General features: G+C 44.0%; 1 protein-coding gene across 1 annotated transcript in view; it reads left to right on the plus strand.

Moving 5' to 3' along the window:
• The first annotated feature begins 105 nt into the window (after positions 1 to 105).
• The window catches only part of ppm1nb (protein phosphatase, Mg2+/Mn2+ dependent, 1Nb (putative)), a 47,357-nt gene continuing 21,081 nt past the window's right edge, over positions 106 to 26,381 (plus strand). The window contains exons 1-4 of the mRNA XM_060935039.1: positions 106 to 793; positions 6,893 to 7,464; positions 8,568 to 8,685; positions 9,665 to 9,779. Of these exons, the coding sequence (XP_060791022.1) occupies positions 382 to 793; positions 6,893 to 7,464; positions 8,568 to 8,685; positions 9,665 to 9,779 (1,217 nt within the window). The 5' untranslated portion in view covers positions 106 to 381. The remainder of the gene's footprint in view (positions 794 to 6,892; positions 7,465 to 8,567; positions 8,686 to 9,664; positions 9,780 to 26,381) is intronic.

A 26,381-nucleotide genomic window follows, 5' to 3' on the forward strand; every position in this document is an offset into this window, starting at 1 on the left:
AGGGATTGGAGGACAGAAATAACTCAGCCAATCAGAGGGACGATAGGCAAATAACAGGTTCGGGGAGAAGAGAGGGAAGGGAATAGCACTGAGAGACAGAGCAGGACGAAGAGAACAACAGAGCAATTTGTACAGAACGGTAAAGAATGAGGATAGGTTAGACTCCTAAGCACAGCCAGTGATGGATAGATTATCAAAGAGCAAGATTCCTGGATTCTATTATCTGCTGATGTTTGGAATAACAGGATCAGTCTTTAAGGCAGTCATGCTCTGAAGGCCTTCAGCAGCAAGGCTGCACACAACGGCCAAGGCACAGAGAGAAGCACAGGGGCGGAGGCTGGGTAACAGGGCCTGAGGATTTAGACACTGATCAAAGACACCATGAGAACATCCAGGAAGGGAAGTGTGGAAATGCCAGCTTTTGTCCGGCAGCTGGTGAAGGAGACGGAAAAACGAGTCACCTCTTTTTTTAAAGGGGGGCGTGGGGGAGGCGGAGGTGAGCCAGCTGAAGGTGAAGATGCTGGAGAGGAGGAGGGGGTCATCCCCAGTCCTTACCTTGAACGTCCTGTGCTGGACAAGTATTTTGAAAAGGGCTGTGCCTCCTGGGGCCTCACCTATGCTCTGGGCAGCATGCAAGGCTGGAGGGCCCACATGGAGGACTTCCATAATTACTTCCCCCAGCTGGGTGGAGAGCTCTCTCACTGGGGTTTCTTTGCAGTGTATGATGGCCACGCTGGCAGCACAGTGGCTCAGCACTGCTCACGAAACCTGCTGGAGCACATCCTAAGTACAGGTGAGTTAAAAGCTGTCTTACAACCCATTAGATTGCTTCATTTTTGTTAGCAGGGTGGACTGTTATGAGGTAAGATGTTGGATATGCCTTCTGATATCTGTGAGTCATTGGGAACATCAGCAGTATTTTAGTGCACTTCCTATGAATGATTACAGTAAACTGCATCACTCTTAGCAGAGGAATGTTGATGCATATGCTAACTGGCCTTGATAAGAAACTCAGGACCTTCAAAAGCTCATCATCAGCACAAATTTAATTGTGCAGTTTAGTCTCAACCATCTGATCAGTATCTCAAAGCATTACAGGGGCAGATCCAGGAAAATGGGAAAGGGGGTGTCAACCCATTAAGGCCGGGGGTCCAGGGACCGCCAGAGGCCCCCAGAAGCTCTGCAGTTTTTAAATGCCTGGAGATGTATTTGGAGCTATCAGAGACATGTTGTAAATTAAATCTCTTAAATAAAATTACCATATCAAAATATGTTTTAAAAGTAGGAACTTTCAAAACCATTTTATTAGTCACTGAAAATAATATTGGCATAGTTGCAGGTATATGTGTAGAACATAATTACAACTGAGGGCGGCACGGTGGTGTAGTAGTTAGTGCTGTCGCCTCACAGCAAGAAGGTCCGGTTTCGAGCCCTGTGGCTGGCGAGGGCCTTTCTGTGCGGAGTTTGCATGTTGTCCACGTGGGTTTCCTCTGGGTGCTCTGGTTTCCCCCACAGTCCAAAGACATGCAGGTTAGGTTAATTTTTTTTAAGATTTTTTTTTTTTTTGGGGGGGGGGGTTCACCTTTATTGGATAGGACAGTGTAGAGACAGGAAATGAGCAGGAAAGAGACAGAAAGATCAGGAAATGACCTCGGGTCGGAATCAAACCCGGCTCTGCAGATTTATGGTATAGCACCTTATCCACCTGAGCCACGATGCCACAAAACACCTTATATCAATAAATTATTACTATTTTAGCAACTGCAATCTGAGCTCCTGCTCAGGACATTCAATGTACCGTACATACAACCCTCATTTCATCTCATCTCATTATCTCTAGCCGCTTTATCCTGTTCTACAGGGTCGCAGGCAAGCTGGAGCCTATCCCAGCTGACTACGGGCAAAAGGCGGGGTACACCCTGGACAAGTCGCCAGGTCATCACAGGGCTGACACATAGACACAGACAACCGTTCACACTCACATTCACACCTACAGTCAATTTAGTGTCACCAGTTAACCTAACCTGCATGTCTTTGGACTGTGGGGGAAACCGGAGCACCCAGAGGAAACCCACGCAGACACGGGGAGAACATGCAAACTCTACACAGAAAGGCCCTCGCCAGCTGCTGGGCTCGAACCCGGACCTTCTTGCTGTGAGGCGACAGCGCTAACCACTACACCACCATGCCGCCCCCCCCAAGTACAAATTGTAAATAAAAACGGAATGCAATTATGTGGAAGTTTCAAAATTCCATATTTTATTCAGAATAGAACATAGATTACATATCAAATGTTTAAACTGAGAAAATGTATAATTTAAAGAGAAAAATGAGGTGATTTTAAATTTCATGACAACAACACATCTCAAAAAATTTGGACAAGGCCATGTTTACCACTGTGAGACATCCCCTTTTCTCTTTGCAACAGTCTATAAACGTCTGGGGACTGAGGAGAGAAGTTGCTCAAGTTTAGGGATAGGAATGTTAACCCATTCTTGTCTAATGTAGGATTCTAGTTGCTCAACTGTCTTAGGTCTTTTTTGTTGTATCTTCTGTTTTATGATGCGCCAAATGTTTTCTATGGGTGAAAGATCTGGACTGCAGGCTGGCCAGTTCAGTACCCGGACCCTTCTTCTATGCAGCCATGATGCTGTAATTGAAACAGCATGTGGTTTGGCATTGTCATGTTGGAAAATACAAGGACTTCCCTGAAAGAGACGTCATCTGGATGGGAGCATATATTGCTCTAGAACCTGGATATACCTTTCAGCATTGATGGTGTCTTTCCAGATGTGTAAGCTGCCCATGCCACATGCACTAATACAACCCCATACCATCAGAGATGCAGGCTTCTGAACTGAGCGCTGATAACAACTTGGGTCGTCCTTCTCCTCTTTAGTTCGAATGACACGGCATTCCTGATTTCCATAAAGAACTTCAAATTTTGATTCATCTGACCACAGAACAGTTTTCCACTTTGACACAGTCCATTCTAAATGAGCCTTGGCCCAGAGAAGACGTCTGCGCTTCTGGATCATGTTTAGATACAGCTTCTTCTTTGAACTATAGAGTTTTAGCTGGCAATGGCGGATAGCACGGAGAATTGTGTTCACAGATAATGTTCTCTGGAAATATTCCTGAGCCCATTTTGTGATTTCCAATACAGAAGCATGCCTGTATGTGATGCAGTGCCGTCTAAGGGCCCAAAGATCACGGGCACCCATTATGGTTTTCCGGCCTTGACCCTTACGCACAGAGATTCTTCCAGATTCTCTGAATCTTTTGATGATATTATGCACTGTAGATGATGATATGTTCAAACTCTTTGCAATTTTACACTGTCGAACTCCTTTCTGATATTGCTCCACTATTTGTCGGCGCACAATTAGGGGGATTGGTGATCCTCTTCCCATCTTTACTTCTGAGAGCCACTGCCACTCCAAGATGCTCTTTTTATACCCAGTCATGTTAATGACCTATTGCCAATTGACCTAATGAGTTGCAATTTGGTCCTCCAGCTGTTCCTTTTTTGTACCTTTAACTTTTCCAGCCTCTTATTGCCCCTGTCCCAACTTTTTTGAGATGTGTTGCTGTCATGAAATTTCAAATGAGCCAATATTTGGCATGAAATTTCAAAATGTCTCACTTTCGACATTTGATATGTTGTCTATATTCTATTGTGAATACAATATCAGTTTTTGAGATTTGTAAATTATTGCATTCCGTTTTTATTTATAATTTGTACTTTGTCCCAACTTTTTTGGACTCGGGGTTGTATAAGACAGTGAATATGCCCAGGTAAACTGAGGTAATGTAAGTGGCCACTTAAAGTTAGACGGCTTTTTGATTTCATAAAATCGTTGAAATTTAGTTCCCTCTAAAATTTGGTCATTGTGATGTTTGTTTATTTCTGTAATATCTCACAAAATATCAGGCCATTCTGTGTTTGGGAAGTTATTTAATTTGAGGGGATTCCCTAGCAACTAATATGCATGACATCGCTTGCTTTGCACAGTCAAGCAGACAGAGGAAGACTGTGGGCGAATGCGCAGGTGTACTTTCTTTTGGGTTTTACGGCAGCTGGCATCCAGTGTTTCATTACTGCCATCTACAGGTTTACCTTGACCGTGCACTAACAGTTGCATAATTAAGTTGCTAAAAGAACAGCTGATCACACCGAGGTGCTTGCTGACCACTGATATTTATTAGTTTGGTCCTGCATTTCCTTTCCTTCACAACATAACATCTTTTCTTCTTGCTTTCCATTATTGTAGTCAGTCTTCCACATTTCATTCGCATGCTCACATCCTCCATTTTTCTCTCCTGTTTCAAATTTTTATCCCACAATACCTTACATGAATGGGGAAAGCCCACCACATGATGCATGACGTAGTATCTTGAATTGAGCCATGTTGAAGCAGGAAAAATAGTGGAGACTTTAGGGCCACATGGCCCTAAATTCATTAATTTTTCTATTAAAAAACTTAATAAAATTGGAAGTCTGTGATTCAAATTCAGTAGCTTTTGGTCCATAAAACAAAAATAATTGGGTGTCAGGAAAAATTATTTTTATGACCTACACTTGAAAAATCTGAAAGGCAGTCTACCTTTAAGATAGAGCTTAATACTGAGATAACTATAAACAAAGACTGCAAGAGTTGCATGTCTATCATACAAAGTCAGTAACTGCAGTCTGAGCTCCTGAGTCTGACTGAGATCAGGCCCGGCGCCATGGGGGGGCGAAAGGGGGCGTCGCCCCCTCGTGGCTACAGCCCCGCCCCCTCAACGGAGACTCAGATCACTTAATTGTTTTCTTATGAAAATATAATGTATTATAGACGTATTAATAATTTGCATTTTCAAATATGAAATATTAAGTGGTTGCGCATTGCACAAAAATACATTTCACATAAATCACTACTAAAACTGGCACGGTAGAACAAATCTGATTGGTTGTTATGATTCTTACGTTGCAATCGTAGAATTCAACTGTATTAAGCTAGGATTATTTCAAAAAGCCTGAATTTAATATTAACCCTGTTTTAGACATATGTATCAATCCTAACTACTGGGGACTAGTTATTGTGGGTGTATGTGTGAAATGCTGACACAGCCGCGCACACACAGACCTGTGATAAGGACAAGGGGAGGGGTCGTGCGGGTGGGGGTTTTACATGTACACTTACAAGTGCACTGTCTCTGCAATATGCAGTCAGTTTACGGGAGTAGTCTTTCCCCCACCGAATTAAACGAATTCAATCACAATATTGTGAATCCATTTTCTTTCTTTGTAGGCTAAATTTATCTCCGTTTATGTTGGTGTATGTGTTCATATATGGTCCGCTTTGTGCGCAAATAGCGTAAGAATGTGTGTCGTTGACGTCACCCCCCATGCAGCGGGGGTGAAAATTCATCACTTCAGAGTGTTTAGTCCCCTACACGCCTAAACTGGGATCGCGGATTAAGTGGTTAGCGTTGACTCGGTGCGAGTCAGGAAGGCTATTACTGGTGCAGCCGCGGGGTCTGTTGATTTTTTTAAAATTATGATTTTGGCCACCGAGCCAAGTACCTTAGACTTGCATTGACATTTTGTTTTCATGCCGCGGAGCTATTTGTATGTGTAACGCGTGTCTGTGAGAAAATCGGAGGGGAGGGTTAACAGGTGGGCACGGGAGCTGATAAAGCGCAACTGCCCTGGTAATATGCCACATGATTTTCCCGGACTAAAGCAACCTTCGGGGCCGTGGTTTTGTGGTTGGCGCAGTTAATTGTTTGAAACACGTTGTCAGACCGCCATCACTACTACACACTATATGAAAAAATATTTGCCCCCTTGCGATTTCTAATTGCCCCCTTAGTAAACTGTTCCTGGCGCCGGGCCTGACTGAGATAACTATACAATGATTGTGTGAGCTGCATGTGAACAAGTCCTATAATAAGTCTTAGTTCCCAAGACTCAGGGGATTTCAAACAGATTTTCTTCAGACCCGTTGAAAAAAAAAAAATCAACATCCCTCACAGACCTATCCAGCCACTGTCGGAAAAATCAAAGTGAGGCTCACCCCCAAAATGGCACGTGTACCATGTACATACACAAGGTATAGTAACTACAGTGATACCCTATTAATGAATATGAGCAGTAGTCAGACAGCCGACGTGTGTGTATGTAGTAAACCTGCTGCAGCATCTTATTTTGCCTTGTGAGCATGCATATTAATGATACCATAAACATAAAAGGATGGTGCACACCCTTTACATGTAGTCTATAGTGCAGTCTGGGAATACAGTATGTTATTATATAGATGCATGAAGTTCCCATGCCCTGTTAAAATCCAACAGGACTCTCCCACCTTGCTTTTCACTGTGTAAGTGTCATGTGTGAATAAATCTAAGCTAGGACTTACTATTAAATATAAATTTATACCATAAACTCTTCAGCTCAATCCCACATAGAGATTTATTTTGTTTATGTTTTTAAACCTTATTAATTAAATAAAAAAAATGGCAGGAATATCTCTGTATCTGCAATACTAAAACTTTTTTTTGGATAAATCCGCACCAGCATTAACCACTGAGCCACCACTGTCAGTGTCACTACACAGAACCCACCCCCCCAGCCTTGACCTGTATAACTTTTATACAAATAGAGTTGGGCAAATTTCTACAAACTTTCAAGGATAAAAACATGTCATAATTTGAATATCTTAACTGTCACTTTCCTATTCTCTTTTGTCTTCTTAATGATGGACAACAGATAGGACATATACTAGGTTTCTTGTGGATGGTCTTCACTCATTACTTCAGGAATTTGTGAAATTATTGCTAATATTTATCTGCAAATGCATTATGCAAAATAACCTATTGCACTATGCTTCCTGACTCCTTCTTACAGGTAAGATCCGGGCAGAGGAAGATGTGGAGCAGGTCACAGAAGGCATAAGGGAAGGCTTCTTCCTTATGGACAAACACCTCCATGCAATGGCCTGCCGTGAAGGCTGGGAGCGTGGTGGCACCACTGTGGTCTCTACTGTGATCACTCCAAACCACATCTATTTTGCAAACTGCGGAGATTCACGGGCAGTTCTGTGCCGTGCCGGACGTGTGGCCTTTTCAACAGAAGACCACAAGCCATTCAGTCCTGGAGAGAAGGAACGCATTGAGAATGCTGGTGGCTCAGTCACTTTGCAACGTGTTAATGGCTCCCTGGCTGTCTCCAGAGCTCTTGGTGACTTCAGCTACAAGTCTGTTGAGTGGCGCCCAGCTAATGAGCAGATGGTCTCTCCAGAGCCAGAGATCTCAGTCATGGCGCGCTCACCAGCAGATGAGTTCATAGTTCTGGCATGTGATGGTGTTTGGGACACAATCAGCAATGAGGAGCTCTGTGCATTCATGCACAGTCGACTGCGAGTGTGTACGGATCTACGAGAGGTCTGCTCCCAGGTCATCGACCTTTGCCTCTATAAGGTAGGCCTGTACGAAATAACAGTAGAAAACAAACTGCTAGAAGTTCATCTATTAGACTTCATTTAAACCTATAAGTGGTTTACAGTTTCTCTCTCTAAATAATGTATGACTCCCACAAGACTTCTGTTTCACACTTGAGGACTGCAAGATGGGATTTTGCTAATGAATGCATTTAGAAACCAGCAACACCAATGCTTCATATTTTGTTGGCATGACTGTATTTAGAGCACCACAGAAGTCTGAACACCCACACTTACTCTTTCACAAGTCTATAGTGTCTTAGTCTGATTTGAGCTGGATGATTATGTAAGAGAAAGGATGACCTACTGGATATGAGAGCCTTTGAAGAAGCGTCAGTAAGCTCTATTTTGTGATGACAGTAGCACAGATTCAAATAAATCTGTAAGCCACAAATGGATGATCTACTTTTAGCCACAGGATGAAATTAGGACATTTAATGTAGTACAGTGTAATGTCAGGACACATGGCCAACAGTAAGCCTCACAAGCTCTGGGCACAGCCTGCATGTGAGTCACAGCATAAGAAATGATCACAGAAGCAGTAACCTATGGACATTCTTTCAGCCAAATGGTGTAATGATGTAATCTTAATGTCAAACACTAAGCCCATATACTGGAGTACTTTACTTGTTTTTTTCTTGTATGTGCATACTTATTACAAATTCTACACACAAATAGCATTTGTATAGAGTTAATTTCCTATTAAAAATAATTATGTGAATGCTACAAAAAAATTCAAGGACATAAATAATCATTTCCAGTTATATAGTATGTGAATTGTATTCATGAAACATGGATTACAATTAGAGGTGCAGAATTACAATTAATAATATTACATTTTATGGCATCAAACTGTTACATGGGTGGCACAATATAGTGAGTTGCATTGCTTTAGGTTCCCCAGTTTGAGCATGAGCTTAGGTTACTGTCAGCATGGATTTCTTCAGGGTTTTCTGGTTTCCTTCCATCATGCAAAAACATGCCAGTAAGTGGACTGGCTATGGTAAATTACTCCAGGTGAAGGGCTAACAAAGCTTTGGGCTTAGTTCTTCCATAGTATAACTTCTCTTTGTTGCTCCCCAGGGAAGTCTTGACAATATCAGCATCATAGTGGTGTGTTTCCCTGGTGCCCCCCAGTTTTCTCCTGAGGCACTGCACCAGGAAGCAGAATTAGAGGACTACTTGGAGTCAAAAGTTGCTGGTGTGTAATAAAGTCTATATAATTACACTTCCTTTTTATAATTAGACCCTTTTCTTTTCATTCATTTTAGATATTTCACCAGAGGTATTTCTCAGACAAAAATTAATCTTTCTTTAATAATAGAAGTCAAAAAAGGTTATCCTTATTAACTGAAAGCATGGAGTGGTGAAGAGACCACAACGATTAGCTGTATCACCCTGGATTCAGACCAGATGTGCAATGTAAACATCACACCAAGAGTCATGTCAAGCACTGACCTTAGTCCATTTACACTGGGCATGATTCAGCTGGTTTATGTATAAGCTACTCTCAGTAGAAAGAGCACACTGATTTTAATCTGTTTTAGCAACTCTAGCATTCCAGTAATAGTTCCATTGTTTTGTGAATGAGAGTAACTGTTTAATATTTAATAATTAATATTAATGTTAATTAATATTTAATAAATAACCCCCACCTATAATATATATATATATATATATATATATATATATATATATATATATATATATATATATATATATACACAAAAAATCAACAAAGTTATGTAGTGAGTAAAAATTAATTTATTAAAGTACTGACACCTGTTGAATAGATAGATAGATAGATAGATAGATAGATAGATAGATAGATAGATAGATAGATAGATAGATGGATGGATGGATGGATGGATGGATGGATGGGGTCCTTGAGACCAGTAGTGAAAATGTTTCTAATTTGCATTCTTTTCTAATTTAATACAAAAACTTTCATTACACATTATACTATTGACAACAACTTGAGTAGTAGATAAATAAATATTTGTAAATATACAGTTCTAGCATGTGGATTAATAGATACAAGCACCAAATGTTCCATATACAGTACTGCACAAACGTTCATTATGAGATCATGATCACAACCTATATAATGTTAATGTCATGGTATCAGTATTCAGTTCTAACTGCATCACTGAAAACTGATATGAATTCCTTCTGGACAGAAATCTTCGAGGAACTGAGTGGAAGAGGAGACGAGCCTGATCTCTTGTCAGTTTTGACGGTTCTGGCTTCAGCGGATATCCCTGGGTTACCACCAGGGGGTGGCCTCCAGAGCAAGTAAGGCAATTTGCAATTTTCCTGTCCGCAAAATATAATCAAGCAAGCAAAACATGTTTGCTATCTGATTTTACCATTTCAAAGTGAGAGTGTGTTACAAAGCCATGTGTTCTGTTCAGCCATGTTTATTCAACAACTTTCCATCCCCCCTTTACCACTAGGTGTCAGACTTAACATATCAATACACCTTACTTCTTAAGAAATACTGTAAACCACTGTCAAAGAAAAACTGAAGAACTGCGAACCTGTAAACACATAATGTCCATGGAATGAATTTTCATTAAAATCAGGAATCCCTATATACAACCCCAATTCCAAAAATGTTGTGACGCTGTGTAAACTGTAAATAAAAACAGAATGAGAAAATTTGCAAATCATGGAAACCCTATATTTAATTGAAAATAGTACAAAGACAACATATCATGTCAAGTCAAGTTTATTTGTATAGCGCTTTTAACAATAAACATTGTCGCAAAGCAGCTTTACAGAATTTGAAATACAGAATATCAAATGGGGCGGCACGGTGGTGTAGTGGTTAGCGCTGTCGCCTCACAGCAAGAAGGTCCTGGGTTCGAGCCCCGGGGCCGGCGAGGGCCTTTCTGTGTGGAGTTTGTATGTTCTCCCCGTGTCCGCGTGGGTTTCCTCCGGGTGCTCCGGTTTCCCCCACAGTCCAAAGACATGCAGGTTAGGTTAACTGGTGACTCTAAATTGACCGTAGGTATGAATGTGAGTGTGAATGGTTGTCTGTGTCTATGTGTCAGCCCTGTGATGACCTGGCGACTTGTCCAGGGTGTACCCCGCCTTTCGCCCGTAGTCAGCTGGGATAGGCTCCAGCTTGCCTGCGACCCTGTAGAAGGATAAAGCGGCTAGAGATAATGAGAATGAGAGATGAGAATATCAAATGTTGAAACTGAAATGTTATTGTTTTTTGAAAAATAGGCTCATTTTGAATTTGATGTCAGCAACACTTTTTTCAAAAAGTTGGGACGGGGCATGTTTACTACTGTGTTGCATCACTTCTACTTTTAACAACACTGTAAACGTTTGGGAACTGAGGAGACCAATTACTGTAGTTTTGAAAGAGAAATGTTGCCCCATTGCTCAACAGTTCAGGGTCTCCTTTGTCATATTTTGCGCTTCATCTCATCTCATTATCTCTAGCCGCTTTATCCTGTTCTACAGGGTCGCAGGCAAGCTGGAGCCTATCCCAGCTGACTACGGGCGAAAAGCAGGGTACACCCTGGACAAGTCGCCGGGTCATCACAGGGCTGACACATAGACACAGACAACCATTCACACTCACATTCACACCTATGGTCAATTTAGGTGGGGTTTACATTAGACCGTATCAGCAGATCATCAGATTAACGTTTTTAAAACGATTAGTGTGCACACAGCAACACCAATACACGGATATGCTCGGCTCCGCAGGCATTCTGCGCTCCAAATCACTCCGCCCTGAACAGCGAGTGCCCTCTGGAGGGTGCGCACTCCGGCCCTGCACAGCTCACAGAGCACGCGAGTGAAGTGCACAAGCAGTGATTCGGGACTGAGCCGCTGTGTGTGTGTGATCCCAGCGCATATCACTTACCACTTGCAAGTGGAAGGATGGCAAGCCTAAAGACAACCATAACTACACAATGGGCAGTATTTGCATCAGTATTTGCAGTATTTTCATACTTTTATACTCTTTAATGAAAGGTGATACAAGGCGGAAGTCAGCGCCGTTTTTCAGCAGTCGCGTCACATGACCAACGCCAGCGAATCAGGAAGGTGGATGTCACAGTGACGTTGTCCAATGACGACGCCAGCTAGAGCTCAGCACAGCGTATCCGCGTATTCTCAATGTTTACACAGCACCGGACCAGACACGATCTGGATTGAATACGTGGACCCTGGCCGATTCCCGTTTCCCGGCGTTTTAATGTAAACGGACAGTGCATCCGTGAAGAAAACGAGACAGATACGGTCTAATGTAAACTTGGCCTTAGAGTCACCAGTTAACCTAACCTGCAAGTCTTTGGACTGTGGGGGAAACCGGAGCACCCGGAGGAAACCCACGCGGACAACATGCAAACTCCACACAGAAAGGCCCTCACCGGCCACAGGGCTTGAACCTGGACCTTCTTGCTGTGAGGCGACAGCGCTAACCACTACACCACCGTGCCACCATTTTGCGCTTCATAATGCGTCAAATATTTTAAATGGGAGACAGGTCTGGACTGCAGGCAAGCCAGTTTAGCCAGTTTAATATGTGCAGAAAGCAAGTTGGTATTGTCTTGCTGAAAGAAGGAAGGCCTTCCCTGAAAAAGATTTTTGTCTGGATGGCAGCATATTGCTCTGAAATGTGTATACTGTATATCATTCAGCATTAAGAAGAAGAAGCCTTTGTCACATGTACACTCAAGCACAGAATTTTTTTGTCATTAACATTTTTATTTATTTTCATTTATGTTCATAATGCAATTACAAGAAACCAACAAACAGTAACAAAAACACACAAACAGGCAGCCATACAGAACCATCACAGCCCTCCCCCATTGCATACTGACTGATATACTGACACAATATACACAATGCCCTGCACCCCCTCTAGGAGTTTAAACCAATACTGTAATCAAAAGACATCCATGCTTGGCTATTTTTACTTGGGACATTCTGCACCCTTCCAATCATAAGTTCAAAGGCAGCCGTCTCTGACATAAGCTGAAGCCATTCCTTAACTTCTGGTCTATGTGGGCTCTTCCATTTACACAGAATAATTCTGGCAGCTACAATAAGACCTGTTATCATTAGCCCAACTTCAGCTTTCGTAAGGCCCTTAGGCATAAAAGACATCCCCTAACAGGCACATTTGTGGGGACTCCGGTAAAGATTGATTGAGCCAGCCCTCAAACTTTTGCAAAACTGCCTTCCAAAAGTGCATTATCAAGGGGCAATCCCATAATGCATGGAGAAGTGTCCCCACTTCCTTATTACACTTCCAGCATTTATTATCCTCGGTTAACCCCATTCTAAACAACTTATTAGGTGTATAATAATACCTATGTACAATTTTGTAGTGAATTAATTTATTTCTAGCATCCCTTGTAGCCCTTCCCACATCTGAAATAATGTCTTGCCATATGTCCTCATCAATATCCTTATCAAACTCTTTTTGCCATATTACCCTTAAGTTTTCACACAGTTTGGTTTGGATGCTTGACATTTTCTTATAAAATACAGAGGCAGAGTGTAATACATGTGGAGAATTAAGGAACTCCTGTACCACATTTTCTTTTCCATTTTCTCTCCTCAAACCAAAAACAGACCCCACAGTACTTCTCAATTGTAGATACCTCCAAAAATCCCCTTTGTCAATTAAATTGAACCGTTCTTTAAGATCCTCAAAAGACATAAATGACTGATCTCTATACAGATCTTGAACAGTGCGTACGCCTTTCACCAGCCATGTTTGCCATAGGAATACCTTTTTCCCGATACAAATTGAGGGATTATTCCATATCGAGGAGTAGCTTTGCTTATATTGTGAAATCCTCAACATCTTATGTACCCTTGCCCATGCCCATTGTGAATGTTTTAAAATTAAGTTCCCCCCTCCTGCCTGATTCTTCTGTGATAAAAGTTCCACAACGCCAGATGGGTATGCAAGTGCTTCTTTCATCTTAACCCATCTCGGATTGGAATCATAAGTACCCCAATGTCTTGCTTACTTGTTCATCTCAAATACTATATTATATAATTCCACATTTGAGAGTGCTAAACCACCAATATCTCGTGAGGCAAAAAGTTTCTTTAGCTTAATTCTGGTTTTTTTCCCATTCCATAAAAACTCTGTGATTAACTTGTTATATTGCTTAAACATCACATCAGGAATAACCACTGGTATCATCATAGAGATGTAGTTAAATTGTGTGGAAACAACCATTTTAATTATATTAATTTTTCCCCACAAGGTGAGGTTTATCAACCTCCATTTGTCCAAATTCATCTTAATCTTCTTAATTAAAAGGGACATATTAGTATCAATTATATTTCTTAAATCTGGGCACAATCTAATACCTAAATATTTCATTCCAGTTTGGACCCATTTAAACTGAAATGTGGTTATTGTGGCCTGATTGCATCCCTTACATATCAGCATACACTCAGATTTCTCCCAATTTATCTTATAGCCTGACAATGTAGAAAAAGACTCTATTATAGATGAGAGGTTGGGAACTGACAATAAAGGATCCTTAATAAGTAATAAAATATCGTCTGCATAGAGGAACGTTTCGTGTTTTTCTTGCCCATGCAGAATCCCTTTAATACTACTCTCGGTTCTTATTGCCATAGCCAGGGGTTCCAGAAATAATGTAAAGAGCAGGGGACTAAGAGGATCTCCCTGCTTAGTTCAACGTGAGAAGTTAAAGAAAGATAATATAATTCCATGCGTTATCACTGCTGCTCTTGGATTTGAATAAATGATATTCACCCATTTGATAAAGCCATCTCCACACCCAAATTTTTGAAGAGTGTAGTGCAGAAAGCTCCATTCCACCTTATCGAATGCTTTTAGGGTATCCAAAGATATAGTGACTATTGCTTTGCTTTTATTATGGTTAAGCTGCATGAGGTGCAATAGGCACCTAACATTATCAGTGGATGATCTCCCTTTAATGAAACCTACTTGATCAGGGTGTATTAGGTGTGGCAAAACTTTCTTTAGTCTAGTAGCCAGTACTTTTGTCAGAATTTTACAATCCACACTGATAAGACTGACCAGTATATAACTAGCTGGATCAGTAGGGTCTTTATCCTTTTTAACAATTAAAGAGATTAGAGCTTCATTAAATGTATTTGGCAATTTACCCACTGAGAAAGACTCTTCATATACTTGTGTCAAGATGAGAGCCAGCTAATAATATAATTATAAACCTCATAATATTCTGAAGGAAAACCATCCAAACCAGGTGATTTCCCGGCCCTCATTGATGCAATTGCAGTTTTGACTTCATCCACTGTTATAGGACGGTTCAACAACTCCTTCTGATCCTCTAACATTTCTGGCAGTTTAATCTTAGAGAAAAAGGCATCACATTTGTTTCTCCCTGGGTTGACCTCAGATTTGTATAACTGGTTATAGAAATTTGCAAACACTTTATTAATATCACTGTAAGAGTTTGAGCGGGTGGGTGGAGCACAGAAGTACGGCAGGCCAGAACTGAGTTGTCAAAACTCTTTATTGTGTTACTTTTCAGTCACACACAAACTCCCAGTCACCCAGTCACCCAGACACACACACACACACACACACACACACACACACACACATACATTAGTCGTCTGGTTCAGGAGAGAGCTCTCTTCCTCCTCTCTCTCCCTCCTTATATAGGGCGCGGTCACTGGGGAAGACACACAAACACAGGTTAATTGACGTCAGGTGCATTGATTCTGCCACTTACCTTCCCTGACTCCGCCCTCCGGTCACAGACCGATGCTTGACCACGCCCCTGCTGCCACATACCTCCACTGCCCGACTCAGGCCGGGCAGCTGTCCGGCCTGCAGCCGACTCCCCCTGACGGGAGAGGAAGTCCGCCACGACCATCTGCGCCCCCGGCCTGTGGATCAGCTTGAAGTTAAAGGGCTGGAGTGCCAGATGCCAATGGGTGATCCACATGTTGGCATCCCTCATGCGGTGGAGCCACTGGAGGGGTGTGTGGTCCAAACAGAGGGTGAAAGGGCGTCCCAGCAGGTAGTAGCGGAAGGCAAGGACCGCCCACTTGATGGCGAGGCACTCCTTCTCTATTGTGCTGTAGCACCCCTCACGCACTGACAGCTTCCTGCTCATGTACAGCACGGGGTGATCCTCCCCCTCCACCTCCTGGGACAAAACAGCCCCCAGCCCTCTGTCCGACGCATCCGTCTGCAACATAAAGGGGAGAGAAAAGTCAGGGGAGTGTAACAGTGGCCCCCCACACAGTGCAGCCTTCACCTCAGAGAAAGCCTGCTGGCATTGCTCCGTCCACTGGACCGGATCTGGTGCCCCCTTTTTAGTGAGATCAGTCAGCGGGCTGGTGGCGTCCGAATAATTAGGTATAAACCTACGATAATAGCCAGCCAGCCCCAGGAACTGTCTCACCCCCTTTTTGGTCTTGGGCCTTGGGCAGGCCGCAATCGCTGCCATCTTATTAATTTGGGGACGCACCTGCACATTGCCCAAGTGGAAGCCCAGATACCATACTTCCACCCGCCCAATCACACACTTCTTCGGGTTGGCCATGAGACCCGCTCGCCTCAGCGACCCAAGGACGGCCCTCAGGTGTTGTAGATGCCGTGGCCAGTCATTACTATAGATTATAATATCATCCAAGTATGCGGCCGCATAGGTGGCGTGGGGGCGGAGAACCCTGTCCATAAGCCGCTGAAACGTAGCGGGCACCCCAAACAGCCCAAAAGGAAGTGTGACGAATTGGTGTAAGCCAAACGGTGTGGAAAAGGCCGTTTTTTCTCGGGATAGTGGAGTCAAGGGGATCTGCCTTTGTCAAATCCAGTGTCGAATAAAAGCGAGCCGTGCCTAGTCGATCCAGCAACTCGTCAATACGAGGCATTGGGTACGCATCGAATTTAGGCACCACGTTGACTTTTCTATAGTCCACACAGAACTGGACCATCCCGTCGGCCTTGGGAACCAAGACCACCGGGCTGCTCCAGTCACTGTGGGACTCCTTGACGATGCCCATTTCGAGCATGGCCTCGAGTTCTTCCTGAACCACCTTTTTTTTGTGTTCAGGTAGCCTGTAAGGGTGGCTGTGCACTACCACCCCCGGGGGCATCTCAATTAGGTGTTCTATGAGGTGGGTGTGGCCGGGCAGGGGCGAGAACACTTCCGAAAATTCGGTCTGCAACTGGGCAACCTCCGTGAGTTGGGTCGGGGAGAGGTGGTCTCCACAGAGGACCGGAGAGGTACGCGATGTCAATGTTCCCTTTTGAACCTCCAGCCCCAGCTCCGCCTTCTCTGGAACCAACGACACCAACGCCACGGGGACCTCCTCGTTCCAGAGTTTGAGTAGGTTGAGGTGGTAAATCTGTCACACCCCACCCCTGTCCATTCACCTCACCTCATAGTCAACATCCCCGACTCACCATGTGACCTCAAAGGGTCCTTGCCACTTGGCGATCAATTTGGAGCTCAATGTGGGCAACAGTACGAGTACTTTATTTCCCAGTGAGAACTCCCTAAGGCGCGTACCCCTGTCGTACAGGCGGATTTGCCATTCTTGGGCCTGCCGCAAATTCTCCTGGGTTAGGTGTGTGAGTGTGTGGAGTTTTGCGCGCAGGTCAATAACATATTGGATTTCATTTTTGCTCAGTGAAGGTCCCTCCTCCCAATTTTCCTGCAGTACATCTAGGATGCCGCGCAGCTTACGCCCATATAATAATTCAAACGGGGAGATCCCTGTGGAGGCTTGGGGGACCTCTCGCACTGTGAATAACAGGGGTTCGAGCCATTTATCCCAATTGCATGTGTTCTCGCTTACGAATTTTTAAATTATATTCTTGAGTGTGCGGTTGAACCTTTTGACTAAACCTTCCGTTTGTGGGTGATAAACACTGGTGCGGATTGGCTTAATTCCCAATAACCCATACAGTTCGCTCAGTGTGCATGACATAAACGATGTGCCTTGATCAGTCAGAATCTCTTTGGGGATTCCGACTTGGGAGATGACGTGGAAGATTGCTTCCACAATACTGAGTTATTGTGAAGAGGCACTGCTTCCTGATATCGCGTTGCATAGTCCACCAGAACTAAAATAAAGCGATACCCTCGCGTTGACTGATCTAATGGCCAGATGAGATCCATCCCAATTCTTTCGAACGGGGTCTCGATTAATGGTAGAGGGCGCAAAGGCGCTTTTGGAATGGCCGCTGGATTTACTAGCTGGCATTCGCAGCATGCCGTACACCACCTACGGACATCGCCGCAAATCCCTGGCCAATAGAACCGGGCCAATATTCGGGCTAGTGTCTTATCCTGCCCCAAGTGTCCAGCCATGCGATTAAAGTGAGCTGCCTGGAATACCAATTCCCGGCGGCTCTTTGGGATCAAAAGTTGCGTGATCTGCTCTTTAGTCTGAGTGTCCTGCATCACTCGGTATAATCTCTCTTTCATAATAGAGAAATAGGGGAAGGACGGTGTGGCGTTTGGCTGGAGCGTTTGACCATCGATTACTCTCACTTGGTCAAACGCATGCCACAGAGTCTCATCTCGCGACTGTTCTAATGGGAAATCTGCAAGGGATTCCCCGAGAGAGGGAGGAGGAGCCTGCTGCTCCTCACTCTGACGCGGAGATGATGTAGACCGCTCTGTGACAGCTGCTCCCACCAATGCCACACCAGGATCTCCCCCTGCTGAACTATGGCAGGACCCACTCTTCACTAAATGAGTCATTAACTCCCCAAATCCTGGCCAATCAGTCCCCAAAATTATCGAGTGGGTAAGGCAAGGATTAACTGCCACCTTTACACTTAATTTCTCCCCTCGAAATAGAATGTGGACCGACACTAAAGGGTAGTTGTGAACATCCCCGTGCACACACAACACCTTCACCAATTGTGCTCTCCCCAATGCCTCGTCTTGCACCAGGCTTTGGTGGATTGAGGTCTGATTACAGCCAGAGTCCACCAAAGCCTGATATGTATCCCCTTGGACATTCACTGGTATGCGATACGCTCCGGCCCAATTGAGGGCGGTTCCTGGTGCGTCGGGGATCCGGACCACTGCGCCCACCTCCTTTGCCGAGCACTGATGCCGGAGGTGCCCCGGCTCCTCGCAGTGCCAGCAAACCGGCCCGGGCTCTCTCTCTGCACCGGCGCTCTGGGGCTCACTCACCTGAGGGGGGGAGAGACAAACACGGAAGCAGGAAACGGGAGGGCACCGCGGGTGCAGCGGGCTGGCTGTGAGGGAGCCGGCCCCCGCCTCCACAGTGGGGGAATGGGGCGAGGATGAGACACAGAAGGGGGGAAGAGAGAGAGAGGAGAGAAGCGAAGAGGGGATCTGTGATCCTGCCATGGGAACAGCTGCCAAATGATCCTCCACCAACTCGATGGCCTGATCCACTGATGCCGGGCAATGGCACTGGACCCACTCCGCTGTCCCTTTGGGAAGTTGTGCGATGAACTGCTCCAGTGCCACCAGATCGACGACTCCCTCGGCGTCACGGTTGTCAGCCCTCAGCCACCACCGGCAGGTGTCCCGGAGTTGTTGGCCAAATGCGAACGGGCGGCCAACCACCTCTTGGCGCAGAGCGCGGAAGCGCTGTCGATGTTGTTTGGGGGTGCGCCCCACACGCTGGAGGACAGCCCGGCGCAGGTCCGCGTAGACCAGCCGGCTGTCGGCGGGGAGCTGTAGCGCAGCCAGCTGCGCCTCACCCGTTAGCAGGGGGAGGAGGCGCGCCGCGCGCTGTTCCACCGGCCAGCCCGAGGCCTCTGCTGCTTGTTCGAATAGCACAAGGAAGGCCTCGGGGTCGTCGTGCGGGCCCATCTTCATTAGGGTGAGGTGGGGAGGGACTGTGGCGGTGGAGGTGGTGGACCCCGCCGACGCGAGGAGGTGCCAGAATGCCTGACAATCTTCCTGTTGCGCCAGCACCAGGGCCTCGAACCTTTGCTCTAGCTCCTTTCGGAGGGCAACCAATGCCTGGTGCTGGCTCTGTTGGGTCGTGGCGAGGGCGTGGACCAGGTCTACAAAGGGGGAGGACTACATGGGGCTGTTCTCCTCTGTGCTCCGTCCCGGGTTTCAGCACCACTGTAAGAGTTTGAGTGGGTGGGTGGAGCACAGAAGTACGGCAGGCCAGAACTGAGTTGTCAAAACTCTTTATTGTGTTACTTTTCAGTCACACACAAACTCCCAGTCACCCAGACACACACGCGTGCACACACACATTAGTTGTCTGGTTCGGGAGAGAGCTCTCTTCCTCCTCTCTCTCCCTCCTTATATAGGGCGCGGTCACTGGGGAAGACACACAAACACAGGTTAATTGACGTCAGGTGCAGTGATTCTGCCACTTACCTTCCCTGACTCCGCCCTCTGGTCACAGACCGATGCTTGGCCACGCCCCTGCTGCCACAATCACTTGTGTTAGTCATCAATTCCCCTTTCTTATTTTTAACAGCTGATATGGTATAACTGGCTTCTTTTTGGCGTAACTGTCTGGCCAACAACTTGCTAGATTTTTCCCCACTTTCATACTAAGCAGTTTTAAGCCTGAACAAAGTGTATTCTGCTTTTCTGTTATACATGTCGTTTATTTGGAATTTCAAGTCACACACTTGTTTTAGTAGTAAATCATTATGTTTCTCAGCCAATGCCTTCTCCAAATCTTTAAGTTGAGTTTCTAAGTCTTTAAGTCTTCGTATTTGCTCTCTTTTTTCCCACTAGATTGTGCTATAATCTTCCCCCTAATATAAGCTTTGAAAGCTTCCCAAACTGTCCCAATCCTATCTATTGAGCCTATGTTCTCCAAGAAAAAACCGCCAAGATCTTTTTCAATTTGTCTACAGAATACTGGGTCCTGGAACAAAGATACATTTAATCTCCACCTACTTCCTCTATTACCCTCTGACCCTATCAATAAGCCTAGGTGCACCACTGCATGATCAGTCATTGGTCCTACTGAGCAGTCGGTGACATTGTGTACAAGTTCTTTACTAATTAAAAAATAATCTATCCTGGAGTGCGATTTATGTTTATGAGAATAAAATGTATATTCTCTATCTTTGGGGTTAACAAGCCTCCATATATCTATCAGACCTATATCCTCTATCAGAAGCCCAATGGCCATTCTATCTTTTGGTACAATATTAGAAAAAGTGGTTTTGTCCAAAACTCCATCCAAAACTTGGTTGAAATCCCCAGCTATGATAACATGCCCTCTACCATCATTCCCAACTAGTTTGTTTATTTTATGAAAGAAACTTGGGTCTTCTGCATTAGGGACGTAAATATTGCATAACGTAACTTGCACTACATTAATTTTAGCTTGTAAATATATAACCCTTCCTTCTTTGTCCTTTTGCTCTTTTCCAAGAAGAAAATTCAGATTTTTGTGTACCAAAATAGCTACTCCATGCTTTTTACTAGAATATGAGCTATGAAATATCTGGCCCACCCAATCTCTCTTTAATTTAGCAGCCTCGGAATCAGTCACATGTGTCTCCTGAATAAAAGCTATATGGACTTGTTGAGATTTAAGGTATGACAAACATTTCTTCCACTTTATGGGATTTTGCAATCCATTCACATTCCAGGATACTATCCTCACACAGTTATTCATTAGTCTTAATTAAGAAATTGACTTTTTAATCTGGCATTGAGGTAAATATATGTGTGTCAGTAGCCCGTAAGAAATAAGAAAAACAAAATATAGCAATAGAGGGGGCACTGCCCAGCTGCCAATCCAAATTAACAAATATTCGTTCAAAAACCCTTGAGAACAGGGAACATAAAATATAACACCCCAACCACCTCTTCCTTCCCCTTTCTCTATCTTCAGAGACCCCCCACAAAACAGGCCCATGAGGCACGCTGAAGTGGTCATCATAAACCCCCCTCCCCCACCTCCTTCCCAAAGCATCAAAACATCATTCTTGACACTCCCAATGTGTCTTATTTTGATACTGACTAGGTTATAGGCAGGCTCAGAAAACATATAGTATGGTGCGGTAGATGTCAGGTTACGAGAACAAACAGATACCTGTATAGAAAACATGTCCTTAAGGTGTTACCTGCACTTCAAAGTTACTCATCTGCTGGCTCACGCTCAGGTGACCCATCCAATGATCTCTGTTGCCCCGTCTCTTTATTAAGAAAGTCCATCGCCTCTCTGTCATCCGTGAACTTCATTCTTTTCCCTCGCCATGTAAAGCACAGCTCCACTGGATAGGCTAAGGTGAATCGCACATCAAGTGTGTGTAGCCGACTCTGAACATCCTTGAACTTTCTCCTCTTCTCCGCCATCTCTCTCGTCATGTCCGGGAAGAATGACAGCTTACAGCCTCTCCAAATTACGTCTTCCTTATTTCTATATTTCTGCTTTGCGGCCCCCAACACTCTCTCCCACTCCAAGAAACTCAGAAACCGAATGATTATTGGTCTGGGCGGGCAGCCTTCTTCTGGCATTGGTATCGGGGCTTGGTGCACTCGTTGTAACTGTGACCCATCCAATTCGACCCCCAAAGCCTCAGAGATAATGGTTTTCACACATTCGGATGGTTTACCATCTTTCAGCTTTTCTTTCAAACCAATAAGTTGCAGATCCTGACGTGTCTCTATTAGCCACATCTTCCACAGCATAATGCAAGTCCTCACATTTCTTAGCTGTCTTATCCGCTTCTTGATGGAGCTGGTAACTCTCGTCCTCAAGTTGAAAGATTCGGCTTTCGGCTTCATTCAATCGGAGCAAAACACTATCCATATCTGTGCGTAACCCCATATTGGCATCTTTTATTTCTGATATATCTGCTTGCAGCGTTGTCAGAAGCTTTCCAACTCTTCCCATCTCCTTCATAGCTTTCTCCAGGGACTGCTGCATGGAAGCCAGAACATTTTCGCTTTCTCCTTTGCTAAGCTCCTGCTGTTGCTGTTAGCCTACTAGCGGCTGGTGTACTTGTGTTTTGCTTTGCCATTCTTGTCATCATTATGCAAAAGACACCGAACTTAAACACTATATACATAAGTATCAGTATCACAGTTATCAGTCAAGTATACAACGATTAAGCGTAATTATCTAGCAAATTTCGGGCAACTTTGGTGGGGTTGTAGGAGAGCTCCAACTATGTGACCATCTTGCTCAGTGATCCCACATGACTCCCACTCAAGCACAGACTTAAGCACACAGTAAAATGTTTCCTCTGCATTTTACCCATCTGAAGCAATGAACACACACATGCACACACAAGTGAGCAATGAGTACACAGACATACCCAGAGCACTGGGCAGCTATGCTACAGCGCCCAGGGAGCAGTTGGGGGTTAGGTGCTTTGCTCAAAGGCACTTCAGCCCAACCTTCAGGCCATGGCTGCCCCATGTTAACCTAATTGCATGTCTTTTGAACCGTGGGGGAAACCAGAGCCATGACAAACAGACAGACAGACCATGCAGACACAGGGAGAACATGCAAACTCCACACAGAAAGGCCCCCATCAGCCACTGGGCTCAAACCCTGTGAAGCAACAGTGCTAACTACTACACCACCATGCCACCCTAATGACAATGTCTTCCCAGATGTACAAGCTACCCATGTTATGTGCACTAATACATCCTCATACTATCACAGATGCTGGCTTTTGAACTGTGCACTGATAACAAGCTGGATAGTGCCTCTCCTCTTTAGCCTGGAGGATGTGGTGTCCATTATTTCTGAAAAGAATTTCTACTTTTGATTCGTCAGACCTCAAGACAATTTTCCACTTTGCCTTAGTCCATTGTAAAAGAGCTCAGGCCCAGAGAAGGTGGTGGTGTTTCTGGATATTGTTTATAAATGGTTTTAACTTGCATTTGTGGATGCAGTAATGAACTGTTTTCACAGACAGTGGTTTTCTGCAGTGCTCCTGTCCCCATACAGTGATTTCCACTACAGACACGTGTCTGTTTTTAATGCAGTGTTGCCTGAGGGCCTGAAGGTCACAGGCATCCAATGTCAGTTTTCAGCCTTGTCTCTTGCAGAGATTTCTCCAGATTCTCTGAATCTTTTAATGATATTATGTACCATAGATGATGTGATCTCCTAATTCTTTGCAATTTTATATTGAGGAACATTATTCTTAAATTCTTGCATGTTTGCCCATGCAGTCTTTCACAGAGTGGTGAAACCATCCCCATCCTTACTTTTGATCCTCTCTGGGATGTTCTTTTTATACCCAATTATGTTACTGACCTGTTGCCAATTAATCAAAGTAGTTTTTTCGCATTACACATCTTTTTCAGTATTTTGTTGCCCCGTCCCAAATTTTCTGAAATGTGTTGCTGACATCAAATTCAAAATGAGCATATATTTTTTCAACAAACAAGAACATTTGTTTCAACATTTGATATGTTGTCTTTGTACTATTTTCAATGAAATATAGGGTTTCCATGGATTGCAAATCTTCACATTCTGTTTTTATTTGTTTTACACAGTGTCCCAACTTTTTTGTAATTGGGGTTGAAGTCAGTGTCTTTAACTTATATCAGAACAAAACTTCCAAAACACTGAAAATAATCGCAAAACTTCAACACATTTCTATGTCCACACAATATCAATTCCTGCCACAGCAGTAATGACAATCAGTGTTGTTTTTGGCAGCCATTTTTGATTTAGTTTTAGTCTTAGTCTTTTGGACGAAATGCTTATTAGTTTTAGTCACATTTTAGTCAATTCCATCCTTGATAGTTTTGGTCTAGTTTTAGTCGACGAAAACTAAAAGGGTTTTAGTCCAGTTTTAGTCATTCATTTTAGTCGAAAAAATAATTACTTTAAAACATTAAATTAGGCCAATACAGAGATAGGAAATTGTAATCGAGGTTGACAGGTTGTGCATAACATACTCTCTACATAAACGCTGTCTAGTGTGCATGCTCTCTACATAAACGCTGTCTAGTGTGCATGCTCTCTACATAAACGCTGTCTAGTGTGTATACTCTCTACATAAACGCTGTCTAGTGTTCATGCTCTCTACATAAACGCTGTCTAGTGTGCATGCTCTCTACATAAACGCTGTCTAGTGTGCATGCTCTCTACATAAACGCTGTCTAGTGTGCATGCTCTCTACATAAACGCTGTCTAGTGTGCATGCTCTCTACATAAACGCTGTCTAGTGTGCATGCTCTCTACATAAACGCTGTCTAGTGTGCATGCTTTCTACATAAACGCTGTCTAGTGTGTATACTCTCTACATAAACGCTGTCTAGTGTTCATGCTCTCTACATAAACGCTGTCTAGTGTGCATGCTCTCTACATAAACGCTGTCTAGTGTGCATGCTCTCTACATAAATGCTGTCTAGTGTGCATGCTCTCTACATAAACGCTGTCTAGTGTGCATGCTCTCTACATAAACGCTGTCTAGTGTGCATGCTCTCTACATACACGCTGTCTAGTGTGCATGCTCCATTGTTCACAGACTCGTGTTTCTGCCTCCGTTTAACATGTCGCAATGCGTTGATAGAGCAGAAACATGTCATGATGAACACACAACTAGAAGATGACCACGCTGTCCGTTAATGTAAATATGATGGCTAAACATGCTGCTAACGTTAGAGTAGCCAGGTGTGCTGCTGCTCATTTAGCAACAGGTCTGAAAAGCTACATTTCCCCCCATATGTTTCACAGTAACTCAAATATGGGTCAATATATGACAAAGCATTCAGTTGCTGTCCCACCAAAAATCCCTGCAGGACAAGTTTTACTCATGACATGTTAATTTAATTTAAGTTAGCTTAACCAAGCCAATTTTAGCATGAAGCTAGCGGTCCCATTCATTTTCGCCAGGTCACGGTGTTTTGGAAAACTTCATAGGAAATTCATCACAGACTGATTGTTGAGTGACATTAACCAAAGCTAGCAAATGCATACATGATCTGTTAAGGACTTCTTGTAATGTTAACTTACCGTCGCAGAAATAGCAGCATGGTGAGCCTTTAGATGCCTCTTGAGGTTGGTTGTATTCTTGCCACGTAGTTTATAGCCACAGCGTGTACCTCTGTCTCCCACTACAAGGCATTCCGTTTTATTTTCTGCTGGATTATGTGTAAAGTATGTCCATAAATCATCATGTCTTTTCCGCTCACCAAGCCCTTGTGCTGGCGTTGCCGATGGTCCATGAACTGTGTATGGCTGCCCCGGTGTGCACTGTGCCCGGACATGCCTGGTGGTGGGCGTGGCCAAACAAGGACCAGATGCAGGTGCATTGCTGATATTTTCAGCATTTGGCAGATGGGTTGCATGCACCATTGGAGGAAATGCCATGCATTTTGATAGTCCTATAGCCAACCCACTAACATTTTCGTCTCGTCTCGTCTTGTCAATGAAAACAACAGATATATCACGTCATATTTTCGTGATCAAAGAGTTATGTTTAGCTTGTAACTGTCTCATTTTAGTTATGAAAAAAGGTGCATTAACAAAATCATTTCGTCATCGTTAATGAAAACAACACTGATGACAATATTTCCCAACATTGTAATAAGTACCCATACATTCAACTATTACCAACAAAAGTTATTTCTTTTTACTTTTTAGACTCTGTACCTAGCTGGAGTGTGAAATTGTCAGCCACTTACTGTGTGTTTGACCACTGTGTTGTTCTCTGTTTGCTGTCCAGTGTCATGACCATGTGTTTCTCCAGATTCCCCATTGGTGTTGAGAGTGGATGCTGGTGATGTTGTCACCTCTTCTGGTATCTCTCTTTCCCCGTTGTCTTTGTCATCCCATAATATATGCTTACACTTCGTTGTTAACAGTCAACCCTCCTTGTTTCTTCTTATAAATGAGCTGGGCATATCAGCTACATCCTTGGCCACCGCTGGATGCCATTGACCACTTGAGTGGTCTTGCACTCTCACCCTGTCACTTACATTGGCTAAG

The sequence above is a fragment of the Neoarius graeffei genome, chromosome 12, assembly GCF_027579695.1.
Source record: "Neoarius graeffei isolate fNeoGra1 chromosome 12, fNeoGra1.pri, whole genome shotgun sequence".
NCBI lineage: Eukaryota > Metazoa > Chordata > Actinopteri > Siluriformes > Ariidae > Neoarius > Neoarius graeffei.